The 21,119-nt window shown below is 50.5% G+C and overlaps 1 protein-coding gene across 3 annotated transcripts in view; it reads right to left on the bottom strand.

Moving 5' to 3' along the window:
• ASTN2 (astrotactin 2) overlaps positions 1-21,119 on the bottom strand; it is a 362,574-nt gene that overhangs the window by 206,744 nt on the left and 134,711 nt on the right. For all 3 annotated transcript variants that reach the window (XM_029999952.1, XM_029999953.1, XM_029999955.2), the window contains exons 6-7: positions 20,791-20,937; positions 8,647-8,814 (exon numbers count right to left, since the gene is read on the bottom strand). In XM_029999952.1, the coding sequence (XP_029855812.1) occupies positions 8,647-8,814; positions 20,791-20,937 (315 nt within the window). The remainder of the gene's footprint in view (positions 1-8,646; positions 8,815-20,790; positions 20,938-21,119) is intronic.

The following is a 21,119-nucleotide window of genomic DNA, read 5'->3' on the forward strand; positions in this document are numbered from 1 at the left end:
CAGGAGCGGGGAGCCCAGCCTGCGGCACCGGGAGAAGCGGCCGTGCAGCTCCAGCCCGCTTTGGCCCCACGACGCTGCAGGCATCGCTCCTGCCCTCAGCTGGGAAGGTGAGAAGGATCTGGAGCCTGACTTGGAGGAACGGGGCAAACTAAGGACACATCAGCCTGGTTTCCACACGCAGATGTGAGCTTCCTCTGCCTGCTTCTGAGCATGAGGCTCCTCACGTTGCCCGTGCTTCACACTGGGTTTAGTGCTGGAGCTGTAGCAGGGCAGGGCTGGAGCAGTCTGCAGTCATCGCCAGCATCCGTGGCTTTGGGCTCAGGGCTGGCCCATGCTGAGGCTCGCTCATGCCTGAAGGAAACAAATCTAACACAAGCCACATCCAAGCTCATCACCTCCAGTGGCACAGGCATGGGGCAAAGCCAACTACGTGGAGGAAAACAGCCCTCCGGCTCCTGCTGCATCTTGACCAGCACAGCTGGAGGCTTTAGCTCTCTTTTTTTAATATCTGAGCTGGAAGTTGCAGAACTATTCTTCCATTTTGCCCACCGCACCATGCTGCTGCTCCTCCTGAAAGGGGGAACGGGGGAACAGGGTCTTGTGCTGCACCCTCCCTGGCCGTCCCCACGCTCTGCCCAGTTTGCAGCAGAGCAGGGCTGCGGGATAAACCACGAGTGTGCCAGGATAATCCTGTTAGCCTCATTAGGGCGAGAGGCGATCCACGGTGATAATGCCGCAATATCCCCCTAATCCACCCGCCCAGTGCACAGCATGACGTGGAGGCTCCCAGAGTCCCTGCGCTCCCAGGGAAGCTGCTCTTTGATGTCATTGGCATTTTTATTTAAGGAGTCAGAGGGGTTTTGGCGGTGGTGGAGCAAACCTCTGGCTTGTCAACCTTCTCCTGGCTGGTATCCGTGATTCCCTCCTCCACAGCAGCACCTCCATCCCTGGCATTTGCCCTCATCCCAGAGGGATGCCCTGCTGTGCCAGGGCCGTGCCCCAGCTGCAAAGGCACCATCCTGGGCACCAGTCTGGACCCCAGCTGAGGTGGCAGCCCGCTCCCAGAGCCTGCAGGGCTACAAACAGGTGCCTCCTGACCCGCGCGAGCATTGCGTGTGCCCGCTCACACCTGCTTCAGGGCCGCCTCTCCCACCTGAAGTGATGCACAGCCTGGCTCCAGCTTTTTGGGTCCCTTCCTCTCTGGACACACACACATACCAGGGGACACGCCAGCCCCAGCAAAGCACCCTCGGTGCCAGCAAGCCAGGAAGCCGTAGCATCACGTCCCCGGCCGCCCTCGGCTCCGCAGCCCAGCTGGGTCGTCCTCCCTGCAGAACCCCCACCCCAGCAGTGGGGCGAGCTCCAGCACAGCTGTCTCCCCAACACTGCCTCTTGCTTCTCCTCCTTCTACCCACCACGGCATGGGAGGAGAAAGGGTCTGCAGAGGGAGGTGGGCACCGGGCGGCAAGCCGAGGCCAAGCATTTTTCGGCAAACAGAGACGGCCGTTGAGCGCGGCGGCTGCCCGCCCCGCCGGCCCTGACTGCACCAGTGTTCGCTGCGGGGCCGCGGCACAAAGCCCCTCTCTTCTGGGCGAGTGCGGAGCCATCTCCAGGGTTACCAGCCTGCTCCGAGGCAGGACGACTGGAGGGTCCCCCCTCCTTTCCTGCTGCAGGGATGCAAAAGCCTTCACCCCCATCAGCAGCTCAAGCTGCATGGCCTGAATTCCCTCGCCAGGAGCAAAGGCGGCTGAAAAAGGCATCTCCTGCCCAGGTGCTGCTGTCCCAGCCACCAGCTCGGTGCTTGGCAAGGACAGTGTTCCCTTGTCACCACTGCCCGCAGCAGAAGCCGCTGCCCAGGAGCCCCCATCGGGGCAGAGGGGACCTGGGTGCTCCCACGTTGGGCTCATGGGCTGCCTCCTGCCACCACGCAGGACACCCTGTGCTGCGCCCAGCTTTGCTGTCCCTCCACGTGTCCCTCCCAAGGTGGTGGCAATGCCCAGGAGCACTGGCAGCAGCCCTGAGCACCAGCTGTGTGGCACAAGCCACCAACAGATCGACACGAGTCACCCCACCCCTCCAATGGCCACGGCCACCAGCCCCCCATAATGAAGCTGTCAAGGCCTCAGAGTCTCGTCCACGTCCGGAGGAAGCCCTGCATCGATTTGTCCTTTACAAAAGGTTTCTGAGCTCCTGGCAGAGAAACAGCCTCTTCATCCAGCATCCACAGAAAGTTTGACAAGGGTGAATCAAACTTCGCGTCCTTCAGCCATCTGAAGCGCACGCTGTGACCCCACGGGCATCTCTTACAGGCTGTTCTTCCTCACCATTACAGAGCACGCCGGACCCTTGGCACAGAGGAGGCTGCAGGGCTCCCTCCGGGGCATGGCGTGGTCCAATGGTCCTCGACACCGTCTCCGAACCACGTGCGATGCTTGCTGCCTTGGCCCGTCTCGCTCCCTGCCTACAGCGACCCTCGTGCAGGCAGATCTGGCTGCACCCCTGCACCCCATCCCAGAGCTGCGATAACCCGCGGGGAACTGCCATGGGCCCCCCAAAGAAACACCTCTCCTTGCTGCCAGCCCTCCTCCTGAGGGATGATTACTCTACCAGGGAAATGCAAACCCTGGGAACCGCACAAGAAATCTCAGCCACCAAGTCCTCCTCCAGATAGGAGTTTCTCTGCCTGCAGTCTGGCCTAAACAAAACAAATAAACCATCAAACTGTCTGCTAGGAGCACTCCCCGTGCCAGCCTCAAAGTGGCTGCCAGGGGCGCGAGCGCAGCATCTCGTGGCTGCTTGGGTACCTGAGCCAGCGGGTGCCCCGGCACAGCTCCCCTGGGAGGAGCAGCTCCCAGCGGCACGATGACAAGGGTGAGCTCACCAGGGATGGGACAACACACACATTTGCACATCGGTTGGCACCAGGGTCTCCCATCAATAGAGGTACGGATGAGAGGAAAGTTAAAAAACACCTGCAACAAAACCCTTCCTTAAAGAGTTTGCTGTACCCCTGTGGGATGGCAGAGCAAGGGCCTCTTTTGAGAAGTAGCTTCGGAAAAAATGAAACACAGGTAAGGATGAAAAAGGGTCTTACTAGTTCACTGAATTCCCAACTTCAATGAATAAGTGAAGCATCTTCAGAGAGCTGCTGCTGGAGTCAGGCTTGGCCCCCGGCCGAGGCCGTGGCTCCTCGACAACCTCGGCAGCAGCGCTGGCTCCCGGTGAAGCTCTCTGAAAAGCTTCTCTTCTTGCCCTTGCTATCTGTTGTCCTGGGCCTTCTGGGATGGCATTTTCCAAACCTGAGTCTGCTTCATCCTGATGAGAAATGCAATTTCAGTAAAAGCAGTTTAGCTCTCGAGGAACAAGACAGGGAAAGTGGCTCCTGCCCAGCTGACCTGACAGAGTACGGAGGGAAGACCTGGAGTTAATTTGACAGTTATCCCTCCTCTCCCCCTGCTGCAAGTCACCCTCTTCACTCGGATCCACCACAGCACTTAAGTGCAAGCTTAACTTTCACGGACGGATTGCATCTGGGTTTACGCTCTGCACGGGTTTTATTCTCGTTATCATCTGCTCAGCCCCTACGCCACGCCACCAAGGAAGATCTCCCTGGGCACACGTGCGCGGCTGATGCAAGGAACCAGCGAGAGGTCCCAAGGGTGGACCAAGGGTGGTCTGCAGTGCCATGGCTGTCATCTTCTGGGGTGAACACTACCCCAGAGCTGACCATGGTGGGGTGAGAAGCCACCTCCTGCAGCACTGGGGGGACAGGTCAAGCCATGGAGATGAGCTGCAAAAGACACTGCAAAACTCATTCCTCTTCCCCCCACTCCGTGGTCTTTAGACAAGCACAGAAATGCCATTACAAGAACATTAGCAGCTGCAGGATTAAACACTCTAATGGCAGAAAATGAGAGTGTAAAGACAGCACAGATAACCTTAACTCAGCCCCCTTGCAGGCATGCATTTTGATTGCTGTTTATGTATAACACTTCAGCCCCGGAGCTAAATTAGCTTGGGAGTTAACTGCCTCCTGCCCTGCTTGGTGCACGAGGCAAGCTGTGCCACCACATGAAAAGAAATCGTATATTACATGGTTTTTGACCAAGTTATTAAACTACATACCTTAGAGAGACAGAACCTCATCTTATAAAAGTCTAAGTCAATAAAGACACTAGGATCCTCCAACAGCGAAAATAGCAGAAGTGCACAAGAACAAACAAATATTACTTGATGTGCACAAAAGCTGCATGATATTAAATTGAACTATCGGAGAAAACGGCTGTTTTCATAAACACAAATACACCCTCACCAAGGTTGGTCATGTCCTGATTTACATGCTCAGCTCTGCAACCCCCAAATCCCCTGAACAGCTTGCCTTTAAAAAATGGCTCAATTTTAAAATTACTTTTGCCTGTCTCCTGCCTGCAAGACCCCTGTCCTATCCGGACAGGAACACCATCTGTGGCTCTGGTGACAAACTAGCCCATTTGGAAGATGATGGAAGCAGGGTTTTTTTTTCTTCCTGCCAATTTCCAGAAAAGACCCTTCACTACCACATCTCATTTGGTCCTTACAAGCCCATACCTACTGCTTTGGGGGGTGCCATCAATTGTGGATGCAAAGGAGAGAATTTCGATGGAGAAGTGCCGGATTTATAGATGGGAAAAAAAAAAAAAAAATTCAACGCGTTTGCACCTGCTAATCAAGGTAGCTATCCATCTCATTTATGCCACTGCTCCGGCAAGCCTGACAGCACAAAATCAGAGGCTGTTTCTTCCAGCATTTGGCCCTAAGGGACCGATTCTCCAGCAGGTCTCTTAAGCGATGCCCGCAGAATGTGCAAGTGAATCAGTTTTGTGCATACAAAGCAGGTAATTGTGCTCACAAATCAGGATTTGCATATGCCGCTGAAAACAGAGGCTCTCATAAATGTTACTGGTGCTGGTAAGGGAGGCCAGCGAAAAAGCAAGCACTCCTGGATTTTACACAGAGGTATCCCAGTGCGTGGTATGAGCGGCGGTGCTGGCAACGTACTTCACATCTGTCCAAAATATGGAGAGCAAGGAGAGTTGACTGCAAGTCCCAGAAGATGAGAAACCTCCCCCGTTCTTGCTTCAAGCAGCACAGTCCGCTCCTGCCAAGAGGATGGGGTATTTTGGCTGAATCCCTCCAGCCAAGGACCGCATCCCGACCCCGGCGAGGCGCCTGTCCCATCCGATGTGGCAGCACGTGGCGGCTGGGGCACGGCCACCGTGTCATGTCTGCAGAGGGAAGACCCTCAGCAGCATCCGTTTATATATGTATTTGCAGTCATGTCAGACCAACCAGCTTGGCTGTTTCCAAGGCAGGGGGGAAGGAGAAAGATGGTATTTTGCTCATGTGCAGATGTTGGTGCTCCCTCTGAAAAGCTCTGATGAGCTGGTGCTTTGCCACGCGGGTTTGAAATTTGTCAGGGGGGCAGCAATCATTTAATTAAAGAGTGAGTCACACGGCAAAGACACAAGGGAAGGCAAATTAAGGTCAGGCAAGCAAAATGTATTTTGGCATTTCCTAGTGTTTCAGAGTCTCCGTTTTCACTGCGGATTATTATTAACACTGAAGTAGTACTTGGTGGCTGGAGTCATGAGTCAGCACATTGTATGGACAGATCTTATACAAAACTCCAACCCAAAAGAGGTCGTCAGTGCTGGGAAGCGGTAAGAGCTCGAGTCTCACCAGACAGAGCATACGTGACCTGGGGGCCTCTGTCCAAACGTGTGCCAGGAGCCCTGCCGCCGAGGATGAGTCCCACCCCAAGGTCCTTGGGGTAAGGAACCTTTGGGACAAGGCTGTATCCACACTGCTGAGAAGAACGGCTCCGAGGGGAAGGCTGAAGTCAGATTAGCTATAAATGTGCTGGAGGACCTCAAAGCTGGCTCTGCTGCTCTTCACAGGGGAAACCTTCAAGGCTTTCATCCTCCCGACAGGATAAACCTCAGTCCATCCTCCTAATGGACGCTTTGCCCAGCCCGAGAGGACAGGGGGCAGGGGAAACCTGCAGCACCCACCATTTGGAATGCTCACAGAGATGATAAAATCCCTGACCTGAAAAGGTTGAAATCCAGGCAGGATTTATGTCCCATAGTAAAACCACAGGCCTGCGTCTCTCACGGTGATAAAAATAAATCACCCTTAAAAATAGAATGACATTAATAAAAATAGATCTAAAAATACATGCAGTGCACCATGGAGTTACGGTCTGCTCCCAGCCTGGCGTGGAAACTTCCCACCAGCTAAGAGCTGGCCAACGATGATGAACATAAGTGGTGCTTGGGGCTATGTCCTGCGGTAGGTGTCAAACAGGTACTTCCAAAGGTCTAATTTTCAGTGGGTGGTTGCTCAGCTTTTGTGAATTTTGGAGCTCTTAAGGGGGTCTTAGATTTAGGCTCTGAAAATCAGCAGCCCCACCAGCCAGTTCTACTCTACCCCTGTGGATCCAACAGGCATAGACAGGAGAAAGATTTTGCTTTATCCACATGAAAACTCCCAGGCTGGAGAGAGGGGGAAGAAGGTGATTCACAGATTTCAGGTGAGGAACCCGAAGGTTCAGATCAAGGCTGCTCTGCCCTCACCTCCCATCACAGGTAAGCGGGGAGGATGGGAACCCGGGACGGGAGCCGTAGAGCAGCTGGCGAGGTTAGGATCCAGCGCAGTGCCGGAGCAGAGCGCCTCCCGGGCTAACGAGCATCGCTCTCTTCCCTGCAAACGAGATCTGACACATCCTGCTCAAGCGTGGGGCATCCAGCGAGAACGACAAGCTGCTCCGGCAAGCTGGGGACGCAGGGGGAGCAGCAGCTGGGCCAGCACACGAAAACAGCCGCTCCTCACAGCGGAGGCCATGCGAGGATTAAACCAGTCCTGCTCAGTGCCAAGAACAGCGTCGGGGCTGGAGAGTGGAGCCACAGGGCTCTTCCAACGGGGAAGTCACGGTCTGGCTCCATACGGTCTCCCCGCGGTTTCTGCTAGAGGCAGAATTTTTTCTCTCCTCCTGCTCTGCACCAGGGGACAGCTGAACGCATCTCCCCTCTCCTGCAGAGGTGGCTGCATTCCACCGATGCCTGAAACGATCCTTCTGCTCTGTAACATCTGGATGAGAAAAGCCGCCTCCTGCCCCATCTCCATCTGCCGGGGTGGCCGCTACCACCTCCCAGCCCTCCTTGGGAGTGTAGGTGATGCCCAGGGCTCGTCTACGCAGGGAATTCATCCAGCGTAATTATTCTGCTGCAGTGATGCCTGCCAGTGCCTCCACGCAGACAAGCCTTGAGGAACAGGAGTACTGAGAAGAGAACATCGTCTTGACCAGGAAAATGGATTTATGAGACCAAGTTCAGTATTTGCATCTCAGCTGAGCAGTCTTCGTGACTCTGGAGGATCTCTTCCTCTCAAGATGCTGTGTATGAAGGGCACAGTCCATGGCAGTGGGAGGCTTAGAAAAAGCCATCTCCTCTGTGAGCCATCCCTCTTCAAACCCCCTGGAAAAACCAGCAACCAACATCCCTACTCACAGCCACGAATCTCATACACAAACACATAGTGAAGAAACTCTCATTGCTAAGAGAGGAGGGAAGCAGCTCACGCAGAGAGCCGGGGCTAACCTGGGAACAGTACTTCTCAGTGAGGAGACAGGCGGGTTTGTGCGCTCTTTAGATGCAGAGCATGCCAGGAGCAACAGGGCCACTTGTCTCCACACCACCAAGAAGGCATCCCACCGGAGGCGAGGCACTGGGGAGCAGGAGCAATGCTCACTGCTGCAGAGGGCACGGCACACCCCATGTTACAAAAAACCAGCACAGACCCCGAGCCACCTTCCCGTGCAAGGTCCTGTCACCCGCACCAGCTGAGGAGATGTCACCTCCTGAGGGCCAGCCGTTGGCTGGGGTCACGTATTTATTTCCCACCCATGCAGCCCCCCTGCCTACATTCACTAGTTGCATGTTTGCTGTTTTCTGTGTTCCTGGCTCACCGCAGACTCCAAGATCCCCGTTTGTCACCCACGAGCATGCAGGCTAGAAGGAAAGGTGACGCTTCTCCTTTGCCTGGCCCCACATCTCAGAGTCCCAGCAGGGCCGGCAGCTGCTGCTTCACAGGGGCAGCCTTTGCATGCAAGCAGAACATGCTCAGCAAAAAGGTCATTTACAGATGGGGAAAGATGGTGGACTTCATAACTCCATGAGGAAGGGTTGGAGGAGAGATCCAACCTAGGTGACTATCAGGTAAGAGCACTAACGGGAAATGTGGTGCTCTGTGGTGGAATGGTCAAAAAAGAAAAGGGATGGAGACAGGGCAAGATCATGAGTAGGTTTTCCAGACTGGACAGCAAAATAGCACAACCTAGAAGCAGATAAACTCCATCCGCCTGCAGCTGCGACACCAAAGAACTGATAGGTCCACCATTTCAAATCCCCATCCCTGTGCCCACCTTCTTTATACTCTGCTGATGGGGGTCACCACTGTGTGACCCTGCCAGTACCTCTTGGTCCTGCGTGCCTAATACCAGGCTAAGGCAGAGGTGAGCCAAGCAAGCATCGAAGTACCCAGAGACAAACCTTCTCCCTCGCATCTCCAAGCTTTGCAAGGTCTTCACTCTTCCCCGGCCACCCTTACCTGTCTCTTGGTCACACAGTTGTTCACAGGCATCAGTGGTCCTCTGTCCACAGAGGTCTCTCACCCAGGGGGATGTGGCATTGATCTGATAGTACAGGGACAGCTTGGCTGGATTAAGCCAGTCGGAGATGTCCAAGTAGCTCCCCTCGCTCACAACGAAGCTGCTGCCTGGAAGGCGGGAAAAAAGTGCATTAAGTGAGTGTAAAAATTAAAACAAACAAACAAACAAAAAAAACCCCAAACGGGTGTTTTGTCCCAACATCAGAACACTCTACTCTTCAGGAGCTGCTGTGATGTCAAGATCAGCAAAATAAAACCAAGTTCACCAACACTCAGACCCAAAGAACTTCGTTTGACCATTCCTCTCCATATGAATGTGCCCCAACGAATGGTCCACCAGTTGGGACACTCCTCAGTCCCTATCCCTACCCCACTCAGCATCACGAGACACTGGATTTGATTCCCAGATCTCTGCAAAAATACGGACCAATGTAATTCTTCTGATCTGTCAGACTGGAGCATCATTTCCCCAGCTCGTGCAGGTGGTGTCCGCAAGATGCCTGGATGCCAGGCTCAGGACACGGATGGGCAGCAGCAGCACCGGCTGTTCCCACTTCTGTTCTTTAGTTGAAGGTGAGTGAATTGGCCCAACACACAACTTCTCGTATGAGTGGTCTCATGTCAGAGACACTCCCTCACCCTCTTCCTCCTGAGAGTTAGAAGTGAATTGCTGCCAAAAATCTTTTCTTACGAAATCTTACGTTCCTTTATTTTGTGAAATGTATTTTTCCCCACTGGCATCTGGGAATATGCATCATCTAATTAGCCAAATAGATTTTCAGTTCAGCCCAATCATTTCCTTATCTAACATCTGAGGCCCAGCATCACTTGGGGGATTTTGCAGGCACAGAGGTCCTCATTAACTCTGATCTTCAATTACATTGATTATAAGACTGCCTCCATAATAGCACTGCACAGATCAGAGGGGAGCCAAAACCCCTCTGCCATTAAGTGATGTTTTGCAAAAGTTACCAGGGTAAAAGCCTCTAAAAACAGGGGAGAAGAAACCTTCAAAGAGGATTGGGCAAGGGGAACTGCCAGGTAGCCCAGGAACCCAGAGCCATCCTTCCACTAAGCGCTAGGACTCGCAAATATGAGCAAAATTTGCAACCACTATCTGAAGATTCAAATCCTTCTTAGCGATCACGCAAGGATGGCAAGTCTATAGAGCCAGGGTGTATTTTCATGAAACTTTAGGGCTTGTATCACTTAGTAAAGGACTGGGACATCATTTTCCCAAGCACTGCATAAGATCTTAGCTCAATGAAAGCCAAGCAATTAAAAAAGCAGGACAAAAAAACCCCATAGCAGCAACCACCCCACACAAACCTGCCTGAACACAAACTCCTGATTTCCTTTTGAAGAGAATCACTGATGCTTTAGCAAGAAGGAGCCCTTCTAAACCTCATCCCATGCCACATTATCCATGCAGAGGATAAAGAAAGCAAAGCTTGAAGTAAAGCAGCCCAGTGAGCGACCCCATTTTCAGGCATCCTGAGATCTCAGCACCATAGAAATCTGGGCCCTAATTTCACATGAATTCAATTCTTTGACACTTACACTGTTTATACACCATAAACATATTCACAGACACATCTCTACACTCAAAGCCAATGGAGGCTGCCAAGCTACTGACTGTTCAAGCAAATGAAAATTAGACATCCAGGATCCAGCTGCTCTAGAGACACAGCAAGGCAGGAGCCTGCATCACCAAGGCTGCAGGATACATCTCAATCAGACACACGGCAGCAGTACATTGCCAGGTAAACTCCACAGCACCAGTGGAAAGCATCGAAACACTGAGCGCAAAGAAGTACCTTAGAGCCACGTAATTTTATTTTTAATTATCATTCTTTTCCATGAATATTTAAAGATAGCTTTAAATACCAGTGATAACTATTGCTGGTTTATTTTACCAAACAGAAATGCATCATGAACCCATTGGGAGTGTTTACTATCTATGTGTACGTGTCTATGTAGTAACCTGTCAATCTTGCTTTCTTCCTTATTTTTGTAGTTCCCTAATAAAGAGCGAGGCTTGGGAGGCACGTAAGCACATTTTGAGGCTCAGCTACAGACGACTCCCAAAACTGAAGAGCAAAACCACCAGCTCTCAATTAAATCCCTACTTAATGAACCCCACTTCTACTTAAAATACAGCCAGCCTGAAAGTAACAGAACCAAATCAGACATAAAATAGTCTTATAATTAGTATTCATAAAGACAAAGGTGACTCGAGCTGGCAGAGCATCCTGGCCCAGGAGCTGCTACCCAGAGGGGACACCACGGTCAGGGTGGGAGATAGAGGGGTGACCTCTGGAGCTCCCCACCAGCCCCACATGCTGAGCTTTTCCAGGAGGAGGAAGCACATTCATGGCCTTGCTGCCGAATTTTCACCTTCTTTGGATAACCCAGCCTGTTTGCTGCTGGAAGTATAAAAACCCCCAAACCATCTATTTATGGAAGTACCTCCTAAATCAACACCAAAACGTGACACCTGGCCAGGAGCCAATAACTTCTCTTTCAGCAGAAGTTTGGTGTCCATATAAAACCACAAGTTTGGGAAGCTTGAAATCATTTGCAAATTGATCAAACTTTGCCATATTCTGTACATAGAAAGACCTTCCCAAATATAATGCACCTGTAACTTAAAAAAGTCCTAGTATTTTCAAGAATAATTACTTATTTTGATTTTAGCAAGTCTGATTGAGAAATCATCCTCAATATCTAAAGTTTAAAAAAAAAAAAAAAAAAAAGCTGAAGTGAAAACACTTGAATCCAAAATCCCTGAATTCAAGTTCAGTGTAAAATGGAGTTTTTCCTACTTCAGTCTAAGGAAAACAAAATGAAACAAAACAAACCAAACCTGGGGAAATTAAATGCTTTAGTTAATTGTAAAGACTTTCCTTCCTTTCTAGGAGGGAGGGGACAACTTCCAGCAAGGAAACTTCTCACATCTTTGAAACTGAGTCTGTCGCAGCTCGGCTGGGCAAGACTTTTAGAGCTGTTCACAAACATCCTCATCATCTTCGCTCCCATTGAAAATACAAACAAACATCCCAACCTTGATCCCTTTACAGCTTGCCTGAGAAAAAAGTAACAGGAAAAGGCGTTCTACAAATATTTTGAAAGCTAAGATTCTGAAGATTTCAAAGCCTTTTCACATAATTTTTCTCTTTATTTTCAAAGAATCCACACATAGAAAACAGTTTTCAAAAGTCACCAGTGTGCACTTATCAAAACCATCTTGAAAAGCTCAGAAAGGGCGGGTTGAGTATCAAATCCTTTCAGAGACTACTGAGAACAAACCTTTTCTAAGCAAACGCCATTTCAAGCATCTTTAGCTTTCCAGGAACATCAGCCAGGTTTGTTTTCACCAACGCGCAGTCTCTCAACGGAGGGGAATCGAGGAGGAGGGAAGGGGGGTGAGAGAGAACCCGAGGGGCTCACACCGCCGGGGCAGCGGGGGGCAGACCCCGCTCCAAACCACCCTCTGAAACCTGCCTCGAGGACCTCAGACCCCACACCTGCACCCGGTTTGAAGCACACCTACAGTTGCTGCCCACGGACCCTGGGGAGCAGATCCCAGCAGACATACTCTCCAAAGACACCCCGAGAGACCGTCCACCCTGCTGACCTCTGCTGCCAACCCCGTCCCCTCCCAGACACAAGTTTTGAGCTTCCCACTCAAACACTTGGGGAAATCACCCTTAAACAGAGATATTTAGGCCTCAGGGTAAAGCAACCATCGATACAGCGTCAACCAAACAAGGGAACACAACAACAAAATGGCAGCGCTCTACCCACCACCACCACCACCACCACCTCGTCCCAGGAACCCCCATTGTAGGACACGTCCCTCAAGCGCTGTTGGCTTTACAAGCCAGTCTGTGCCGTACAGCAGCATTGCAGTGCCATGGACAACATCAGTACCCAGCTACACAACTGCCTCCCGGCTCCACGAGGTCCACCAGCACTTTGGGGGATTGATTTGTTTGGGTTTTTGTATGCGTGTGTTTCCCCCACCCCGCTTCCTTCTCCAACACTGATCAAAGCCAGATCAGTTAAGGCAGCATCAAAAGTTCATGTCTCTCATGCTGGGGTCTCCTTCAAAGTTCAGTGGAACTGCTTAAGCCTTGACAAAAGAGGCTTGAAGTTTTGACATTTCAAAAATCATTTTCCAGAACACAACAGGATAAAACAGCTCAGAAGAGATATCTAACAAGGGAAAAGAACAAAGTGCCCAAAAGGCAGCCAAAAGGGTTTGGCTTTTCCTTTCTCTCTCTCTCTCTCTCTCTTTTTTTCAAGGGAAAAGATCAAAAAATATATATTTTTTTGAAGAATTTATATTTCTTCTCCCTCTGCTCTTTTTGTCTTCTTTGGTCCATTCACTGTTTCTTGGCCAACGGAACTCCTTTTCATCTAAAATTAGTATTTTGTGTTGGAAAGCTATGGAAGGTCATACTACAGGTTGCTATTAATGTATCTATCCCTATACTATCATACAACTATAATCCTGTTACAGGTATTTTTTTAAACACTAGAGAAAGGATTATCCCTCTTGCTCCATTCTATAGGTACAAAGAATAACCCTATTTGATTTCTTTACAGGCCTGGGTTTTTTTCCTTGTTAAACTTGAAAGAACATTTCCCAAAAAGACAACTCCTCCCCTATCAGCTCTTTCCATTGATCAGCTCTCGTTCTCCTGTCCTGGTCCAAGGGAATAAAAACTTCTGCTTCTTAAATTTCTTTCAGAAAATGCAGAAGAACCAGACAGACGTTGGATGTCCAGGACATACATATACTGACCTAAGCAAGCAAACCGGGCTTAGTGCAGGATTGTACCCACGGACTAATGTGGTGCTCAGCTTTACCAACCCTCTCCTGCTCAGCGCAAAACTGGGTAATTTTTGAATAATTTAAATTCTTCAAAGTCAAACTCTTAATTCTATATTCTAATTTGAAACCAGGGATATTATCATACTGGGTTAAAATCTGAGCTATACACTTCATCTTGGTTTTCAAATGGTTTCTCTCTTGAAAAAGATGAAATGCCTAAACAGGAAGTTATGATAGCGAGTTTGTAAAACAACAAAAGCCTATAGACATTCCTTTCATTTACTCTTCCATCAGCCAAAGTGCATACAGTTTATATTGCGCACAGTGCTTGACTCAAGGACGTATTTTCAGCACACAAACTACTTGCACGGCCGTGGGCGGCTCACGCCAGCGCTCCCCAACCCGCTGATGATCAAACCCAGAGACCCCCATCCCTTAGAAATGCTGTCAGTCCTGCCAGAGCTTTTTCACTCTGGCAAAGCAGAAGCAAATTAGTGATACAAATCTGTATGTAATTATAGCTCAGACTAGAAGCATCTTTCCTGTGGGAGGAGCAGGGTTACATTTTAATTGTTAAATTGCACTTTCTTGATAATTCTGACAGACTCTTTCTTTGGGTTTTCTTGGCAGTCAGTCTTGATTTTGCCAGGGCTGAACTTCTGACAAGCAACGCATGTATTTAACTTTATACAGCACGTGATGACGCGGCCAACTTTTCCCAAACTCAAGGAAGATGGCATCTTCCCACCCCTGCCTTGTGGTCAAGCTCACACTGCAATGAGATCTCCCACGGCGTTATTACACAATGTAATCGTGCAGGCGTTAGTAACAGCACATCTCTGTCCTCAGTAAGCATCTGGGCCAGCAATGGCTGAAACAGACATTAGGCTCCTAAAGAAAAGCTTCTCCTTAATGCTCCTTATCTCCCAACTCCCACGCTCCAGCCTGGGGCTCTTTCTCAGTGATGCTCTCTAGATTTTGGACAAGGGTTTGGGGAAATCCATCCTAAATCTAATCGCATCACAAAGTATATGATGGATGAGTTATGATAAGCTTTAAAAAACATAAAGTGTGTGTGAATGGAGATTTTTCAGCCAGCACCAAGACCAAACGTCCTCCCAGGATGGCAGAAAACACAACCAAAAGGCAGCACGTGCAAAGTTAATACACCACGGGACCGAGGCGAGCTACCACCCCACTCACCGAGAGACTGCACACCAGCAATGCTACTTGTTGGGAGAACGATAAAGTGAAGGAGCACATTCCTCGCTATGCAGTCTCAAAAATCCTCACCTCGTTGCTGCATCATTGCTGCTGCAGGTACCCCATGAATTCTTGCTCGAAAGCAAGCGTGGCCTAAGCCAGCTTCCCGGGACTGAGCCACCAACATGCCGCAAGCAGGCAGGCAGGGTCTCATCCTGCAGATGCAGAAGTTAATGTTTGCATCTTTCCATCTAGGAAGGGAACAGGTTAGCTGGTCAAAGATATTGTGCCTTACTGTAGTTTTCCCTAACCATCCCTCCCAAATTAGAGGGTAAATGGTGTTGGTAGAAGCTCACCAGGCGCTGGATGCCGCCTCCCCAGTGGTGGGCACATCCCGCCTCTCTCGGGCTACAACAGCTCCCAGCTCTGACCTGGCCCCTGCTGACAACATCCAAATATCAACACCAATCCCCGCTCCTTTGTTCCAATGAATCCTGCAAAGGAGAAAGGATGAGGCATTTGCCTTCCCTTGCAAACCGAGCTGTCCCGGCAGCCGGGCGCGCTGCTGGCAGGCACGTGGCTGGGGGAGCTGGGCCAGCTCGGGGAAGAACTGAGCGCAGGATCACAAGCCTGTCAAAGGCACGATAAAAACATGATGTACTTCAGCCTCCAGAATCTTATTAGTTCTTCATGCAAAGTGCATTCGCGCCGTAAAACCGTCTTGGAATCCCTTTGATCCACGCTGATACTGTTTATAAATTGATGTTAATATTTAGAGTTCATGTCTGGTAACGCTGCAGCCATTTGCTCACATTTTCTTGCCAGCCAAACAGGCGCAGGAACAGGAGTGAGCTGTAACACAGACATGGAGGTGACCTGGTGATTAAGAGCTGATGGAATTAAATGCAATCTGTAAAGCTGCCCCCCAAACACGGGCACCTTACCAGAAACACGTGGGTTCTGGGTCAGCCAGACCTGGCACCAACTCTGCAACAGGACAGCATCGCTTCTGCCGAAGCTCTGACCCAGGTCTCCGTACAGCAAAACAGGTAGCTCTGCAGCACAATGGCTCCGGGGGAAGAAAACAGCACAAGACAAATCTGATTTCCATTCCCCCTGCTGATTTCAGATGGGGCTGGTGGGGCTGGGACCAGCTGGAGAACATGGGAGACCCCAAAGGCAGCATCTCTCTGAAAGCTCAGATGATACCTTTGAGATCAGACCCCTTTCTCCATCCTTCTGGTATAAACCTGGGGTGCTTCACATGTAAATCAAAGAGCATCTCCAGCTTTTCCTTGCTGTAAAAAGGAACGGGGAGGCAGCTGGTTCCCCACCTCCTGCTGCTCATTTCTCTGCACCCTCATGCGCAGCACGTGCTGAGCACACGCGCGGGCAAGCGCCTGAGGACACAAGCTAATGCCTGGTCACCTCTGAGGGCTGTGTAAGATTGAGCAGGAGATGTCAAAAGCAAACAATTTAAAGCAACACATTTAATTAAAACCGAAATGAGAAGTTGTTGCGAGTCCAACAATTGCAGTCTGCAGATCTCCAGCAATCTTCGGGGAAAATTAACACAAACTGCTAATAGCAGCATCCAATTCCACTGGTGTCTTGGTGGAAACAGTGGTGGTGGGAAGGTAGGAAATAATCTTCAGATGAAACGGTTACCGATCAGCTGCGTGACAATCACAGAACGTCAACGTTCAGATGCAGATGCACGAAGCTTAAAAGAAAAAAAATAAAAAGAAGCCACAAAGAAGCTTCCTCCAACTCTGCCATCTTGTCCGACACTCAAACCCAAAGCACAGTCTCGAGCGACAATTCCACCTCCCGCTGCTCTCCTGGCTTTGCACGGGGTGGGACCGGGTTTGTTTTCCTCCCCGCATTGCTTGCAGGGCAACGTTCGTCCTGGGGGGGATTTATCCACATTTGCAGGAGGGATGAAGCAGAAATGCAGGCGGCTGGGAGCAGAGCCCACCGCGAGGACAGTGCCTGCGGCTGCGGTGCCTCTGCTCGCTGACCTCCATAAACCAGCCAGTCCGCAGTTCAGCGAGGTTTCAGACAGAGGGATTACCACATCTCCTCTGGCACGCATCTCAGAAGAGGAGGGAAGGTGGTTGTGAATGCCCTGAGACGTCTTTGAAGTGACAGAAACCTGCTTTATGCCCTTTACTTTATTTCCACTTATAAAACGAAGCCCTACAAGCCCCTAGCTAAATGTAGCTCTTGCTTCCTTCTGTACGCACCGGAGGATCTCACCTACCTCTCCCACTAAAGTATCCAGATACAAACATCCACCCACACCATATATAACTTCTTCGCAGGCTGTAAAAATGGGAAGCTTTAATTGATACTATATTTCAAACTGTTGTGCAGCAAGGACGTACTCCAGGCTGAGTCCTCTAGGGTACCTTTCTCCAGCCCTGCCTTCCCTGCAAGCCGCTCCCCATTGCTGTATCTCTACTTTTTGAATGATTACTTACAAGAAAGAAAAAAAACCCCAACAAGTATTGAATGTATGGAGCTGAGCGGCTCACATATTCATAAGGGGTTTTATTGCTCAGATGGAGGGGCTCTCTTTCCTTTCTTCCCCCCTTTGACACTGCTAAAGGGTCCTTTAAATAATGCTTTGCATTTCCATACCCTCATAAAAGCCACTATGAGTCTTTCTATAAATCTGAGCCGTCTCTGAAATCAGAACGATGCCTTCTGCTCAGCACAGGCAGAGGCTGCCCTGAAACACAATGCCCTGGAGCAGCAGAAGGGAAGAAAGGATGCTCCCACCATCGCATCCTAAGAGAAGATTTAGAGGCACCGACCCTTCTCGGAGGCACGAGGCCCCCAGCCTTCCCCTGCCAGCCACGGCAGCAAAGAGCATGGCAGCTTCTGCCAGGCTTTCCTGGATTTGGCCGCCCTGTGAAATGAAGGCAGAGCAGCTGTACAAACCAGGCAATAATTGCTCAGAGGGGAGAGAGGCTGGGGGGTGGGGGGGAACCCCATCAAATGAACAAAAGGAAGAAAATGAACCGAGAGAGAGAAAGAAGGGCAATAGAGACTGGCTGGTTGCTAATACTGCTGCTTGGAATACATTCTCCCAGCCTTTGCTGCCAGTTGGCTTCTGGTCCCAGTCCTTCCCCTCCCCATTCCCATCCTGCGACTCCAGCGGGCTCGGGAGCTTCTTTCTCTAACACAGCTGCTCACAGCAGAGGGGAAGGCTGCTTGCCTCTGAGGCTGAAGATATTTGGTGGGGCTTTCTCCCCTCCTCCTTTTCCCAACTTGGCTTTGGCTCCCAGCGCGCTGGAGCTGGCTGACGCCTATTTAAAGTTTCCTTCAAAGATGAGTTTTCATCTGCTAGGAGAGGGATTTCTTTCAGCCTCTGCCTTTGTTCAGCTTTTCCTGCAGAGGTGTTGGTAGCTGCTCCGCTTTAAGATTTTCCTTGGCTACTGGCATCTATTGAAATAGCGCATTTCAAAAAGGAACGAGAGGGCACCCTTCTCTCGCACGGGAACATCTCCCGTGAATGCACCATCCCTGCCTTCTCGCAGAGCCTGCCTTATCATCATGCAAAATACAAAAGAGAACAGCTTCAGGAACCAGGCTATTTAAGTGCACGGCAACATTTACAAGACATGGTGCGCACCATCAGCTGCCACGTGAGAGGCTGGTTTAAGACTGATCAAAGCTCCCAGCCTCGGCCAGGCCAAAGACATCAGGTCTGCCGTCGCTTCGCTCACGTGGCGATGCCCACGCCAACCCCCTTTTGCACCCAGGCAAAAAGCAGGTTTAAACCCACCCAGCAGATCGCCAGGGAGGAGCAAGTCCCCTATTTTCCATCAGCGTCAGACTCTGGGTGCCAAGCGTCTGCAAACACAGCCAGCCACGTTTTTCCTGGGTATCATTAAAATTTCCCAACCCGGCTCAGTTCTGTGATGTCTTTAAATGTTTTATAATATTTTGCTGCCAGTTGGGTGCTGCCTTGGGATTTGTTGTTATTCAAAAAGAAAGGACAACTTTAAGAGCTTTTCTCTTCCCAGGCAAGGGACTGCCATCACATAAAATGATGAGATTTCAGTAAAAGTGATAGCCACTGCAAAATGTCTTGGCTGCTTCTATGTGAAGAATCTGACTGTTTCTCATAAAAAATATTAAAAAAGTTTTCGCAGTTTGTAATTATATTTTACAGTTTCATTACAAAGCTCATTTTAATTCTTCTCCAAACCGTCTTTACCAGTCCTCTTGCCACTTTCTCTTCAGAAAAGTCATTAAGTCGGGACTGGAGATCATCCCATTTCCCCCAGTTTCAAGGATATTAATCTGTTTTATTGGTATTTCATTGTCATTTCCATTCGAGTGTTCTCCATATTTGCATAATTTGCATTGCCACCCCCTTCCCGGTGACAAGCACAGGCTCAGCTTTTCCCTTTCATTCTACAGAGTCTCATCGCATTTTGGTTTATTTTCTTTCTTGAGGACATGCTGTCTTCCCTGGGCCAGAACTGCAGGACATCGGCATCCTGCTCCCGGCCTATCTCCATCGCTGCCTTCCTGGCCAACCTTCAGCAAGTACCAAACCCAGCTGTTAACTCCCAGACCGAGCGGTGAACTGGCCAGTGCCCATCTCAAAGGGACACGAGTTAACACTGGAGCAACCTCATTTCCCAAGTGCAAAAAGAGTTTCTGCTCTCCAGCTACTTGGAATAACGATCTGTGAAGTCTTCAGAATATTTATGTGCAGCCTGGACAATCCTTAAAGTCTTTTAGAAACAAGTCAGGGTGTAGACAAGTCCCTTGTTTCAAGTTACGCCTTCTTCATGTCTCCACTCCACTGATGTTCAGTTCCTCCAAACTGAGGCCACAAAGTAGACACTCTCCTCGCTTTCCTTTAAGGACCAAGCTCTGACCGCTGGCATAGCCCATGAACCCAGAGACTGGGTTGTAATTTCCAGAGTCAGCGGCTAAGGAGCATCCTCGGGGTTCAGAGCAGAAGCACCCTCGCACACCAGCACGGGGGCATCGACCCGCTGCACACAACACCCGTCCCATAAGCATCGTTAGGCGCAGACATAGGAGCGGGGTTAACGAGGCAGAGAGGGTCGGGGTGGGGCTGGGGAGAGCACGTGCTCTGTCAGCGTTGCAGCGCAGGCAACGTCCTACAAATGTGTATCATGGCCAAGAAAAACCACTCTTTGAAGTAGGATTCAGCCCTGCTAACACGCTGGCGAGTCCCTCCCTGCCACAGGGTGATGGCTTAAGCCCCTCTCCATCACTCCCTGCTGCTGCCGTGCCGCTGCACCTCTTTAACCATCTACCTTCTCCCCAAAATATTAATCCCTCCAAGAGCTGTCCTCCACCCCAGCCCCCAAAGTGGGGGGCTGTAGAGGAGCTGACCACGCTGGGACATCCCAGCAGCTGGGGATGCACCAGCTCCGTGCAGCACGTTTCTGGCAGAGGAAAAGTGCCCCTTCCGCACGCCCCAAGCAGTGAGACGAGTGCTGGAGCTGAGGAATTGGAACCGACTGAATAATGGGTCCCGTCTGCTGGAAGAAAATGAAATTTGCCCTCATGTTACCGAAAACTTGCACTTGACGCTCACTGCACATTATAAAGAAAAGGTCAGTGAAACACAACAAACGCAAGGAACCCAGTTGGAGAAAGCAATAAATAGTGACAGCAGCCCTCGTCTAATTTTTCAAAGCATCTCTGTCTTTGCTCAAACCCTAGCAATTTCACTCTGTGCTGCTGCAAGTGGCTGGGACAAGCAGCTTTGCTGCTGTAGGATAGGAGACATCTGTCTGTGCAGGCTCCCAGGGCTCGTCAACAAGTTTGGAGGAAAACAGGAATATCCATCAGACACTAATAATAAATAATAATAATAATACACGATTGAGATTTTGGCCTCAGGCTCGCAGATGTGCTTTGCTCCTCTGGGAAGGGGGATCCCTGCAGCTGAACACAGCTGGGGCAATTCCCAAAGAGAGGGACCCCCACGTCCCAAACACGCCCGGTGGGGCAGCGGGGTCCGAGTCCCCGGAAGGTCTTACCATCCGCGATGAAGTGCTCAGGTACGTGAAGCGTCACCTTGACGGTCAGCGGGCAGGAGAGCTGGGAGCCGCACACCACGGCCAGGACGCAGGAGCTGACCGCGATCAGGGTCAGCGCCGTCTTGTTGACGGGGCTCTTCATCGAACCTGGAAGGCAGAGAGAAGGGTGGGTGGCCAAAAGGCAAAATTGTACCAGGGGCTCACTCGGCGTCCCCCCTTCCCTGCGTGGATGCAGGAGAGCCCCAACCCCAGGGAAGGGCAGGCATTGAAAACAAAGACGTCAGCTCAGTAGCACTGGAAGAGCTCCCAAGGTCTGCAAATCCCATCAT

Source organism: Aquila chrysaetos, chromosome 24 (genome assembly GCF_900496995.4).
Source record: "Aquila chrysaetos chrysaetos chromosome 24, bAquChr1.4, whole genome shotgun sequence".
Taxonomy (NCBI): domain Eukaryota; kingdom Metazoa; phylum Chordata; class Aves; order Accipitriformes; family Accipitridae; genus Aquila; species Aquila chrysaetos.